We start from the raw sequence: 13,135 nt of genomic DNA, 5'->3' as shown, positions 1-13,135 counted from the left end.
GGAATCTATAGATAACAATAACAGGCTCTGTTTCCTGCAGAATGCAGCTCTCCAGCACCTCTTCATCCGGAAATCCTTTCGCCCCTTCAAATGCCTCCAGTGTGGGAAGGCCTTCAGGGAAAAGGACAAACTGGATCAGCACCTCCGCTTCCACGGGCGGGAAGGGAACTGCCCTTTGACTTGTGACATCTGCAACAAGGGCTTCATCAACAGTGGGGCTCTCGAGAGCCACATGAAGTTCCACATGGACCAGAAAACATACTCCTGCATCTTCTGTCCCGAGTCCTTTGACCGCCTGGATCTGCTCAAAGACCACGTGGCCATCCATGTCAACGATGGCTATTTCACCTGCCCTACCTGCAAGAAACGCTTTCCAGACTTTATCCAGGTGAGATGCCTTCCAGGTCTCGTGTAAGCACTCTGTTTGTGAGCTTTGCAGTGCTGTTCTTGGGTCCTGCTGCATGTCAGTTCATTCTCACAAGATAAAGGGGTCCACCTCAGTTGGAAATTAAAAAGGAAGAGTGACCAAGCATTGCTAGCTGCTGTCTTATGCCCCTGCAGTGCTCTTTCTGTTTCATGATCAGCTGTAGTACCTCACTCTGGCACTGCACTGCAGTAAGAGTGGTTCCTTATTCTCCAAAGATTCCTAAACCAGAGGTTCTGACTCCTTTCGATCAGTGCAGATCCTTGGTACAAAAAGGAATTGTCTTTCTGCGTGTGCTTCAATATCCCTTGTCCTTTGTCATTCAGACTCTGAAGCAAAACAAATGGTGGTATTGAGTCTTTAATCCCTTGCCTGTTTCTGTCAGGATAATTCACTTGAATCCTTGCAGAAACACCAGAACAGATCAGGATATTCCTGCTTCCTGACTTCTCCGTTGGCTTCAGGTGGGGAGCTTATCCTTCTTCCCTGCACTCTGCTTAGGAAAGAGGTTACACTGCAGCAGTGAGTAATGGGACGACTTCGTGCAGTGTGCAGAGCCACTGCAGAAGATGGTTAATAGAATTCCAGGGTGCTATTTTGATGTTCAGGAAGGAAGAACCGAGTGGTACCACGCACACATTCATTACCCTTCCTAGGGATGTAGAGGTTGAGAAATTTTGCTGAGCTGCCTGATTTAAATAGAAATCCAATTTAAATCAATAGAAGCTGATAGACTATCCAATAGGTTAGAGAGGAAAGGATGCAGAAAAGTCATTTACTAAGCTAACTCCATCCTGGCAAAACCCCTTTCTTTTCTGTAATGGTTGAACAAGGAACAGGAATGATTCAGAACTGCTGTACTGCAGCCTAATGCCCCATGAACCTTCCTGTGGAACTGATCAAGCCAAAAGGACATCCCATGGCTTTTTTTTCCCAGCAATTCAGGTCTATTTTGGAGATTAAACCTTATTTTATCAGCTGGTGCTATGTGAATCATAAAGTCTAGTCACCACAGACTGCTGCCTACTTAAATACTTTGATGTGGAAGAGATACCAAGTTGTTCCACTTCAGATAAGTACTAGGAGACAGCAAGGATTTAATTAGGGATCCATATATTGAATAGTGCTTGGATTTGAAATGTTAAACCTCATTAGTTACTTTATTGGAGGTGGGGAAAACCCCAAAACACTGGATTGGGTCAGGGGCAGTATGCCAAAGGAATTGCCATTCTGGTGGAAAGGAATTGGTCCTTGTGTTTAGATTCCTTATAAATGAAGATAAGGAACCTCAGATAAATGCTGTAACTCGAGGATGATGCAGTAAAACTGGTACATGGTGGTCTTTGGCCACCTATGAAGTGCCCAGCTTATACAATAGCTTCAGGAATCATCAGTCTTGAGGAAATCAACTTGTCCATCCAGATGCATAATACAAATGTTTTGGCTTTATGGAGGCAATTGCCAAGGGATCAACTGTTCCAATAAAGCACTTTATAAACCAAAGCAGAGCGGAGAACTGTTACAGCCTTCTTCCTTCGTGCTAAGAGTTCCCTGCACTGTTTTACCACATACTCCTCTCTTCTGAATGAATTCCGTTTACTCTCTGCCCCTGCAGGTGAAGAAGCACGTCCGCAGCTTCCACTCGGAGAAGATCTACCAGTGTACGGAGTGTGACAAAGCCTTCTGCCGCCCTGACAAGCTGCGCCTCCACATGCTGCGCCACTCGGACCGCAAAGACTTCCTGTGCTCCACCTGTGGCAAGCAGTTCAAGGTAAAGGGAGTCCTCACTGATGGCGGGTGGAGAAGGAGCACCATTCTTTACCCTGCTCCAAGCAGATGAGTTCATGTTCTCCAAGGTGGATGAAATGAACATGTGGAAGCTGCGTGTGCTGCTTTGTGTCATATGGGAGTGACAACACCGATTTCTGATGGGCAAGGGGCAGGATTCACCCTAGCATAAGCATCTCACCTATCAAATCTGACTTCTAATAATATTCCATCTGCTCATGAAGAGCTGGGTCATTATGCAGCTCAATTGCAGGTGCTTGGGTTGTATTGCTTAGTTTAGTTTAGAAAAGCTCTTGCTGATATTAGGAAACCTCTTGCTGAAACCAGGAATAATATTCCTGGCGAAGATGCCTGCGTCTGTGCCATCCATCTTGTCAGCACAGGACATCCAGATGCCCTTTCAGATCCCACCAGAACACATAGAGCAGACTGTGAGCTAGGAAGACTGTGGTGGCAGCAGCCTGCTCCTTGTCGCTTGGTTTCTTATGGGATACTGAGGGACTGGATGCTTTGGGGTGAAGAAGCATTTTCTAGACAGTGTGTGTGTCTCCAGAAAGGCTGGACTGCATCCAGGCAGTAGGTTCAGTACTGTGGTAGGATGTGAGGTCCTCAGACAAGAGCATTATTAGATGTAAGTTTCCAGCCATACTCAGTTAAGCACTAATGTATTAGATAAAGTCAAAGAAAAGCCAGAGTGGAGCCTACTAAATTATCATTAGTTTGGCTCCTTTTTTTGTGGCTGAGCAACCTCAGCTTGGCTTGAAGGCTAAACCTAGACCCAGATGGGTTCCTGCTGGGACAACACTGGGAATGCAACCAATTCATGGCACCAGAGAGAGCCCAACAGATACATCTCAGCAACTCGCCTTGTGGCTCTTGTAACAGGTAGGAAAGGCAGTAGCAGTGCTGATGCTTTCCTCCCCGATTGTTCTTTCCCAGAGGAAGGACAAACTGCGAGAGCACATGCAGAGGATGCACAACCCGGAGAGGGAGGCCAAGAAAGCGGATCGGATCAGCCGCTCCAAGACCTTCAAGCCTCGGATCGCTTCCACTGACTACGAGAGCTTCATGTTCAAGTGCAGGCTCTGCATGATGGGCTTCCGCCGCAGGGGCATGTTGGTGAGCGCTCCAGTTCCCCTTCCCGCTTCTCCATTTTGATGCATTGTTAAGGAATGAAGATGGAATTTCAAAGGTTGGAACGTAAGGATGCTGTGAAACTGGGTGAACTTCATAGCTAAGATGATACATCTTGTTTTAAAGCTGTGTCTTAATGCGTGCCTTTGCTGTATGCTTGGTTGTCACTATGCCATTTCAACACTAAGTAATGCTGGCTGATGTGTATTTAATAGAACATGAGATGAATATATCACCTGATTCAGCTGTACTGCCTCGGTTTTCCTGACTGTCTTGCTGTTTTTTGCTTCTTCCCCTTCTTGAGGAGCCTCTCCTGGCCATGCCCTCTACCTGCCACTGTGTAAAGGGTGTTATGCAGCAGGAGAGCTTATTTGCAAGTATTTCATGAGGGTTGTGATTTCGGCTCGCAAAGGCCTCCCTGCGTAGAGACCTTTTACATTACCTCTGCTGCAAGAGTTCTGGCAAGCTGGTCTACCCCTTCCCATCTTAATTTGATCAGAGAAACTGTGAATGAGATCTAGCAAGACCTTCAGCAGCTGACTGAATGCACAAGAGCCTTTGCAGCAGCAAATGCTTCTGTCCTGCTGGCTGCCATCACTACAGTTTCGGCCTGGCTGTTATCCATGTTGAGGAGAAGCAGCAATTCCTCAGCTTCCAGCTGTAATACTCTCTTTTTCTCTGTGCCTCTTCCTCTTAAGGTGAATCATTTATCAAAGAGACATCCAGACATGAAAATAGAAGAGGTGCCAGAGCTCACGTTGCCCATTATCAAACCCAACAGAGATTACTTCTGTCAGTACTGTGATAAGGTATGTAAGGAAGACACCCGTAGGAGTATAACTCAGTCCTATGCAACCAGTTTATCTCTGCATAGAAACATCTGGCAGGGTTTGGAGCTTGCTTTTGGGGTGCTTGCCAGCAACATCCCTGCAGTACTGTCCAGACAAATGAATTAAGATGAAATGCACTCAGGCCAAGGCAGCTGAATGCTCATTGAATACTGCAGTTCTTTCCCCTGTCTTTGGAGTTGGAACACTTAATACCATGAGCCAGCCAGCAGTCACTCACCCTTAGACCTGCATAACTTTTTGCTGCCGGGACTAAGTAGTAAATCTGTCTGTTAATTACTGCACACTCACTCCTTTTGGTTTCTGCATCAGTTCTAAAAGTGAGCCTCTAACCCCTTTTTATTTTAAGCTGCTTAGTCACATGCCAGTCATTCCCAGTGTTTAGTGAAGCCTGAAGCTGCTCCTGCACTGCTTTTGGGTTTCTGTTCTTATTCCCTGGCCTTTGCTTTTTATGCTTGTGGGCCTTTATTTGCCAGGGAGCGTATTTTGACTGTCATCATTCTTTCATGATGCCTCCTTCCTTTTGTTTCAAGGGAAATGAAACCCAGATAGGTTTAAGTAATACTATAGAATATTCATTTCTCAATGTGCCTAAAAAGAGTATGTTGATCAATAAAGGCTGTTCAAACAGTGTGATGCTTGGTGTGAGAATGGAGGCATTAACCCTCCATGACAAACTAACACTGGACAAATTACAGCTTTGGTGATCAGTGGCTTTTCTGACATTTGACCTTCAGGTATGGGGCAGAAAGGGTTTTCCTCTTTGATGTCCTGCTTTGATGTTTTGGTGAGGCATATGACATAGTCTCCAATGGCTTCTGCATGCTACACAAGAAAGAGTTGAGTTGCTTCTACAGGTTGAGTAAACACTGGAAGGTGAACGTATATTCCTGCATTATGTTGTAATTTTTTGGGGCTTGAACTAAATGTAGTATCTAAAGTGACATGCAGACCTTCCAGATAAAGATAACTGGTAGCTGTTTTCTCTACAGACATCAGGGCTGCACCATTTTCACCCCCGATCTTTACCCTGCAGGTGTACAAGAGTGCCAGTAAGCGCAAAGCACACATCCTGAAGAACCACCCTGGTGCTGAGCTACCTCCAAGCATCCGGAAGCTGCGTCCTGCAGGCCCAGGAGAGCCGGATCCCATGCTGAGCACCCACACCCAGCTCACAGGCACCATTGCCACCCCTCCAGTCTGCTGTCCTCACTGTTCCAAGCAGTACAGCAGCAAGGTATGAGGGCTGTTATGTAGCTGAGGGTAAAAACCAGCTCTTTCACTGTGGTATCTGTCAGCCCACAAGCAAAGCTCTCTCATTCTGAGTCAGAGTGCTGGTTTCATGCTGCCTGCTGACAATGCAGGCACAGCCTGGTTGTTTTATGGCAAAATAATTCCCTAAAGAGAGGGAATGAACTGGAAAGAACACATGGTAGTGTTACCAGGGTGCAGTTACAAATGGAAAGGCTTGGAAATTCCTCACTGCCAGTTACAAGGGAGAGGAGTAGGGGAACAAAATGCAGAAAAGGTGACCTCTGGACAAGGTCCCCAAAAGATCTGGCTGTATAAAGCTTATAGGCTGTGGTATTTGGGGCAACATTTCAGCATCAGATAGCTCTAATGACCAGCAACTCTTGTGAGACCATACGTGGAGTATTGCTTTCAGCTCTGGGGCAGCAGCACAAGAGGAACGTGGAGCTGTTGGAGCGAGTCCAAAGGAGGCCATGGAGATGCTGCGAGGGCTGGAGCAGCTCTGCTCTGGAGCCAGGCTGAGAGAGCTGGGCTGGGTCAGCCTGGAGAAGAGAAGGCTCCTGAAGGGGAGACCTTAGAGCAGCTCCAGAGCTTAAAGGAAACCTGGAGAGGGGCTTTGGACAAGGGCCTGTAGGGACAGACCAAGGGGAATGGCTTTAACCTGGCAGAGGGGAGACTGAGATGAGCTCTTAGGCAGAAGCTCTTCCCTGTGAGGGTGCTGAGGCGCTGGCACAGGGTGCCCAGAGAAGCTGTGGCTGCCCCATCCCTGGCAGTGCTCAAGGCCAGGTCGGATGCAGGGGCTTGGAGCAAGCTGCTCTAGTGGAAGGTGTCCAAGGGACATTGGAACTGGATGAGTTTTAAGATCCTTTCCAACCCAAACCATTCCATGATTGTATGAACTTTGTGATGGTTTTTGATGTCAGTTGACCTGAAGCAGACTTACTGACCGTTTTCCTCATGCTCTCTTACATCTCTCTGCAGACCAAGATGGTCCAGCACATCCGCAAGAAGCACCCAGAGTTTGCTCAGCTCCCGAACACGATCCACGCGCCGCTGGCAACGGCTGTCATCAGCTCCACTCCTGCTGTTCTATCCACCGACAGCGCTACTGGAGAGACGGTTGTGGTAAGCACGTGGAACACATTAAATGAGGCCAATAGAGGGAAACAAACAGCCCAATGGCCTCTGGTCTTAAGTGTTTATTTGGCACACACCACTTGAAAGAGTGGCTTCTGTTTAGTAATGACTGGATCAATCTGTGCAGAGGAGACAAGATCTCTGTAGTCACAGAATCCCAGACTGGTTTGGGTTGGAAGGGACATTAAAAATCATCCAGTTCATGCCCATGCCATGGGCAGCAACACTTTCAGACATCAACATACTGGTTGATGCATATCTCCAGTAGCTGATCTGTTCACTGTTAATACATCAGTTAATACATCAGGAGGTGAAAGCTGAGGCTAGAAAAATCAGCTTTGTGTTCATTAGCAGTGCTGGGATGCTGCATAGCTTTAAAAATCCTATTGATCACAACTTAAAACTTCCTGTTTGAAGACTCTAAGTGGCTAAAAGACTGTTCTGCTTTCAAATGTGTAGATTCAACCAGGATGCTGGTGGCTTCATAAACCTGAGGGTGCCAAATGTCTTTACACACTTAGGCAATACAGTTAAGAAAAGTCTCACTCTGGTAGGTGAGGAGGGAAGGTGGAGTATATCCAAGAAGCACTTTTTGACTTGAAAACTAAGTCACCTCTTGGCAGATGCAGGATTTTTGTTGTCTAATAGCATAGTATTAAGTCAAAAGATTAATTCTTTAATTATTATTGCATAAATTAGTCCTCAAAGGTCCTGACCATCACATTTAGACAGAAGAGACCAATTCTAGTGTATAATCCCTGGTGCCTGCTTATGACCCCATCCTCTGTACACATTAAGCTCTTGTAACTCAATGTCTAGGCCCCATGGTGTGATGAAAAGAACTACAGCCCTGTGGAAGTACTCAATCCACTTGACAATATGATGTCAACTGATGATGGTCTGTATCGTTCTCTACCTGCTCAGACAACAGATTTACTGACCCAGGCAATGACAGAGATATCCCAGACCCTCACCACGGACTACCGGACTCCCCAGGGAGATTACCAGCGGATCCAGTACATCCCAGTGTCGCAACCCACAACTGGCTTGCAGCAGCCTCAGCACATACAGCTGCAGGTTGTGCAAGTGGCCCAGGTGAGTAGCCCGGTGGGGGACTTGATGTGCTTTTGAGTCCCTCCATATCAAGCCCATTGCTTTCTTGGGGCTGTAGCACTCGGAAGTTTGTTAAGGAGTAGTTACAAAGAGTGGTGCACACTTCTTCATAGATAAACTGGTTGATCATAGGGTTCCCTCTGTAGGCATTGTGTACTGTGCATAAATCCTGCTGGTCTTGGTCTGCTTGCTGGACACTGAAGTGCTACTTCAGTTTAGTTCTGCCTATCTGGGCAGCTTTGCTCAAGTCTGCTCTAGGAAGGTTTTCCAGCACCTGGGAAAGTGGGTCAGTGGGTGACCCGTTTTTGCAGTTGAAGACTAATTTGTCCTTCCTTGTTCTCAGTGAGCCAGAGCCAAAGTGTGGAAGTACAGAGAGCTGCTTGCTTTTCCCCTTTGTGTCACCTATTAGAATATCAATTTTCTGTGCCTCCTGCAAATAAAACCAAAGTGTAACTGGAGCAGCCGAGCTGAGGAGCATAACTTGGGGAGCTGGAATGAATGGGCATAGCCTTCAAGTCTGGTATCCACTGGGTGAAGCTGAAAGTACCACGTGCTTGTATTTCAGTCTGCAGTTCCCTGTTCTCTCTGGCTCCTCATTACAAATGAAGTTATGAATTTGGTTAATAAAGACTAAATAATGGCCTGGCCCCAGTTAATATTGACAGTGGCTGTTGTAATGATATGAGAGCATGAATACTGATTGCTAGTATTAATTTTATCAAGATCTTAGACCTGTACTTAAATTACACCAATTGGTATCATTAGCAAGTGTTGCTCCAAAAAGCTTTTAATCAGTAAGAGTCTGAGCACTTGTCTTGATACAGAGTGGTATCAAAAACCGGTTCTGGGTATGCAGATCTCGAGGATGTATCTATCTTATAGAAAGAAGCTTACAAAGAATGATGGTCCTGGTTTTCAGACCCTTTGGTTGACAGCTTGTATGTCCTTAGCACGGCCTTTTCAGTGGGGTGACTTAAGATGTAACCATCTCAGTGCTATTACAGCTGTTAAATGTATTTCTTGATCTCCCAGGAGCAAAGAGAGGTTAAACACTGGCTTGAACAGGAGTGCTCCATGGTCTCATTAAGGTTCACAGCTCACTGTTGCAGAGCTTGTGTCACAGAAGGGGGTTTACAGGACTGCTGCTTTGGTATTCTTATGTTTGTTTTCTCCATTTTCCTCCCAGGCTACCTCACCTCACCAGTCCCAGCACTCCACAGTGGACGTTGGGCAGCTTCACGACCCCCAGACCTACACCCAGCATGCTATCCAGGTGCAGCACATCCAGGTCACAGAGCCTTCGGCAGCACCTCAGTCGTCAGCACAGGTAGTGCAACTTCAACGTAGCCAATTGAAAGATGTAAATGGAAACTGGCATTCCTCAAATACTTGAAGCTCTCCATGCTGTTGGGGGGTCGTTCAGTTTTTGTCCTGACTATACAGGCTGGAGAGGGTCCAGAGGAGGGCCACAAAGATGATCCAAGGACTGGGAAGCCGTGTGAGGAAAGGCTGAGGGAACTGGGCTTGTTCAGCCTGGAGAAAGAAGGCTGCAGGGAGACCTTAGCACCATGTTGTAGTATTTAAAGGGTGACTAGAAAGGAGATGAGACTCCCTTCTTACAGGGAGTCACATAGGATATGCTATAGAACCTGCCCCCATGTTACCCCTTACTAAAATGAGATATGTTTGTAACTTACTACACTGAGAATGCTTTTACCTTTCCTAGGTTGGGGCTCAGCCTCTGAGTCCCTCCTCACAACAATCTCAGCAGGAGCTCAGCCCCTCACAGATGCAGACAGCTACATCGACACCAACCCAAGCCCTCCAGCAGCAGCAGGGATCTTCAGTCCAGCACACGTATCTTCCCAGCACGTGGAACTCGTTTCGGAGCTATTGTAAGTGGCAGCAGCAGCTCTCCCTAGGAATCTGACTAACATACGGGACTAAGATGTGCTCCATTCCTCCAGCTACCAAATGGGATAGTATTTTCAGAGCTCATTAAGATCTGTGATTAATATTTATACACATCTAAGGAGAGAAATAGTTTCAGACAAATGAAAATGGTTGTAGTAACAGTTTGTACTGTAGGTCCACAATGACCTGGTATGTGATTTGAGCAGGCAGACTGGGCTCCTTTATTCCAAGGATGTTGTATTCAGCAAGACTGCGTGCGTTGGGTAGGGACTAGCTCAAATTTGGATGAAATTGAGGGTATGATGAAACTATTCCTCTTGTCCGTGCAGCTCTGGGTGGTAATTCAGTGATGTAGGTGAGAACAGGATGTGTTGTCTATGAACGAATTGCCAAATCTGCAGCTCATGTTAGCTGGCACTAAATCTCTTGAGGTCTGTAGAGTTCTACAAGGCTTTACAGTACCTGAACTGCTGTTTAACAGCCACTGTTTTAGGATTGATATGCTACTGACATAAGATACAATCCTTCAAGATGGTCTTTGAGTTTGACTGGAGGTCTTGATTCTCCAATTTCCATTTTCAGCATCTGAGATCCAGATGATGACCATTCCCCAAGGCCAGTACGTGATCACAGAGACTGCTGTAGGTACACCAGTCACCACTGTCAACACGGGACAAGTGAAAGCAGTTACTCAGGTAAGAAGAACCATCATGGCCTTTTTGGGTTTTCTTAATCCAGAGTCATGTATCAGGCTTTAAGCATACAGTCTGAAGGGTGAAAAGATGCCAAAGTGAATACTGGGCCACACAGAACAGAGAATAATTTTTCCAGCTTTCTGTTACCTGTAGGATTACAGACTAAGAGTCACTGCTGTCTTGTAAGCAATCTAGCATGAGGAGGCAGGTGGTTGTTCTGCGTGATATTGGAAATGCAACTTGTATAGCATGTGGAGAACAAAGAACTTTGAGAGCAGTATTAAGAATGGCTATTATAACTTGTAGTGATGGGTTGATTGCATCATTAGCTTAACCAAATAGAAAGTAGCCAAATGTACTTGAAAACAAAGGGCAAGCATTAGGTTGTTCTTGGGTACATTTAAATGAAATAAAACTTAATTTCCAAGTTCATACCAAAATGTCTCCAGCACAGCAACAGGAAAGCTACAGACAATTAGAACAGGGAACTTAGACAAGGTGCAATGATGATGATTTTCCATATTCCCCATGCAGACTCACTATGTGATATCTGAAGGTCAGCCTGATCTGGAAGCCAAACAAAACTCTTCGCTCCCCAGTGAGGTCCAGGTCGGCGTTCCCCAGCCCCCAGTCCCCACGGATACCTTGGAATCCCAAACAAGCACTCAGCAGCCCACCACCCAGTACATCATCACTACAACCACCAATGGGAGCGGCAGCAGCGAGGTGCACATCTCTAAACCCAGAACTTTCTCAGCAGAACATGAATGAAGAAGCCTTGTGGTGTCTCTTGCTCGTACTTGTCACCTCCCCCCCGAGCCCAGATCGATGGGTATGCTGGGGTTAAATATGGTTTAAAGTATATGCTCACTTCAACTAAAATCTTGGAGCTCTTGTTAACGCTTTAAGAGGGTTCAAGTCCCTGGTGACCATGAAGAAGTACCCTCAAAATCCTTCTGGGCTGTTACTTTATGCAGCTTTTAACGAAAAGGACAAGAGGAGAAGTAAAACTTCTGCTTGCTCTGGACTTGATTTTGGGCATGTCTGCTGACCCTTACTTTTCCTTTTTGGAAGTGTCTCCAGTAAACAACTTGTTACTTCAATTTTATGGGGAAAAAGCTTCCCTAATGGAAGGCTAACTGGCTGATGATGTATGTATGTTTTTACTAGGAGCTGTTAAAGAGGAGGCCATTGTGTAAATAGCTAGAATAGGGCAGAACCGCTTCCAATGTCCTCGTTTCAGCAGCCAAGGTGAAAGGGAACATCATCTGCTCGCTGCGAGCAGACTGCCTGGAGAGAAAGAGCAGCAGCAGCCAAGTGTCCATGTGAGGGGATGGATGTAACTATGAAGCTGTGAAGATGTGTCCAAGCAGTCCATTAAATTATTATTCTCATTTTTCCAGCCCTCAAGAACTGTTTACATGCTGCCTGCCCTGCCCTAGTTTACCACCTTCCAAAAGAAGGAAAAGTGCAGTCTTAAACCCGTGTTGTTTGGAGCAAACTGATGGAGGTTGTAGCAGCACATAAGGGTATTACACAGCCACTGTTATCTCTTTTTCCCTTCCAGTATTTGCAGGGAAAATCACCTTTTTGCCCAGTAAAACAGACAAAAAGGGTTCACCTTAGCCTATGTAGCAGCTTCTGCTGTAACCTAAAGGTAGCTGTGCCAGGAGAACATGAGGGTGCAGGAGCATACCTCTGAAGAGGCAGGGTAGTTATCTCTGTTGTCACCATTTTTCCCCTTGAAGACTGGATGGAGAGTTGGTTACTCTATTTTCTTCCCCCAAAAGCCTTGTTAACAATGCAGTTAATTTCTTTGGACATTTCCATAAGATGACCAGCCCTGGACTCAGGAAGCATACAAGAAACACGCTAGTGGACCACTGTTTATGGGACACAAAGCCATCTCTGAGGGTTTCCTGCTTTGGTAGGCCTGGTCTATGTCCAGAATTCATGCCATGCTTGACCAGGAGAAAGGGAAAGAGCAGGTTTATCTTTTCAAGGCAGTGTAATTATCATTTTTTTTCTTGCATAATCCTTTTATTTGTTGGTTATTTAATGCATTCTGGTATGTGCAAAAATAGAACTACAACTCCATTGACTCCTGATGGGATGTACTGTGTCTGTCTAAACTTCCAATCACTGCCTGAAAACTCACCCCCGATTGTCTGTGCACAACAGCATACGTGTATTTATAAAACACAAGCAAAGAAGGATCTTTTGTCTTTATGGCCTGTGAGACTGAAGAAATGAGAGAGGTTTTCTGGGTTAGTTTTCTCTGTGCCACAGCGTGTGAATGTGCAACTCCTTGACCTAAGTACTCCAGATCTAGATGAGGATTACACAGGTGGGCAAGCTCCACAGATGTTGTGGGATCAGCCCTGATGGAGTTAAAGCTCTTTGGGAGCTTCACACTTGGACTGGACAAGAGGAAGTCTGGTTTCTTCTGGGCGAAGCCTTGTAGCAGGTATTGCTTTTGGTACTTAACACATCTGTTAATATGGTGTGGAAGGAGTGACTGTGTGTGAGGAGATAAATCACATGGAGAACACTGGCCAGGCAGAGGTGTTTTGAGGGAGCTTTGAGGTGACTTGCCAAAATATGGATTAACTTGTTCCTGGGTACCACTGTATGGGGCATTCCTGAGGTTGGTGAAGTCCATGAGCTTCCATTTAGTCAAACGCAGTGATCAGTGTCTTTAAATTCAGCACACCTGGGAGCCCATCAACTTGAGTGTGGTTCCTGCTGATCCAATGAAGTCATGTTCCTGAGGACTGTTGAATTCCAGTGCTGGGCATTGCAATGATGTTGGTGTAGGAGAATAGAAGGGA

At 46.0% G+C, this 13,135-nt stretch overlaps 1 protein-coding gene across 4 annotated transcripts in view; it reads left to right on the top strand.

Annotated features, from left to right (window-relative positions):
• PRDM10 (PR/SET domain 10) overlaps positions 1–12,858 on the top strand; it is a 38,691-nt gene extending 25,833 nt beyond the window's left edge. For all 4 annotated transcript variants that reach the window (XM_062619959.1, XM_062619960.1, XM_062619957.1 and 1 more), the window contains 11 exons: positions 41–388; positions 2,040–2,195; positions 3,152–3,331; positions 4,045–4,155; positions 5,231–5,431; positions 6,427–6,570; positions 7,507–7,677; positions 8,882–9,022; positions 9,422–9,590; positions 10,192–10,304; positions 10,839–12,858. In XM_062619959.1, coding sequence (XP_062475943.1) covers positions 41–388; positions 2,040–2,195; positions 3,152–3,331; positions 4,045–4,155; positions 5,231–5,431; positions 6,427–6,570; positions 7,507–7,677; positions 8,882–9,022; positions 9,422–9,590; positions 10,192–10,304; positions 10,839–11,075 — 1,971 coding nt within the window. In that variant the 3' untranslated portion in view covers positions 11,076–12,858. The remainder of the gene's footprint in view (positions 1–40; positions 389–2,039; positions 2,196–3,151; positions 3,332–4,044; positions 4,156–5,230; positions 5,432–6,426; positions 6,571–7,506; positions 7,678–8,881; positions 9,023–9,421; positions 9,591–10,191; positions 10,305–10,838) is intronic.
• The last annotated feature ends 277 nt before the right edge of the window (positions 12,859–13,135 follow it).

Source organism: Pezoporus occidentalis, unplaced genomic scaffold, assembly GCF_034315485.1.
Source record: "Pezoporus occidentalis ecotype Australia unplaced genomic scaffold, CSIRO_AGI_Poc_V1 ctg216, whole genome shotgun sequence".
Classification (NCBI taxonomy): Eukaryota; Metazoa; Chordata; class Aves; order Psittaciformes; family Psittacidae; genus Pezoporus; species Pezoporus occidentalis.
The sequence above is the reverse complement of the archived record's forward strand: the minus strand, read 5'-3'. Positions and strand labels throughout refer to the sequence as shown.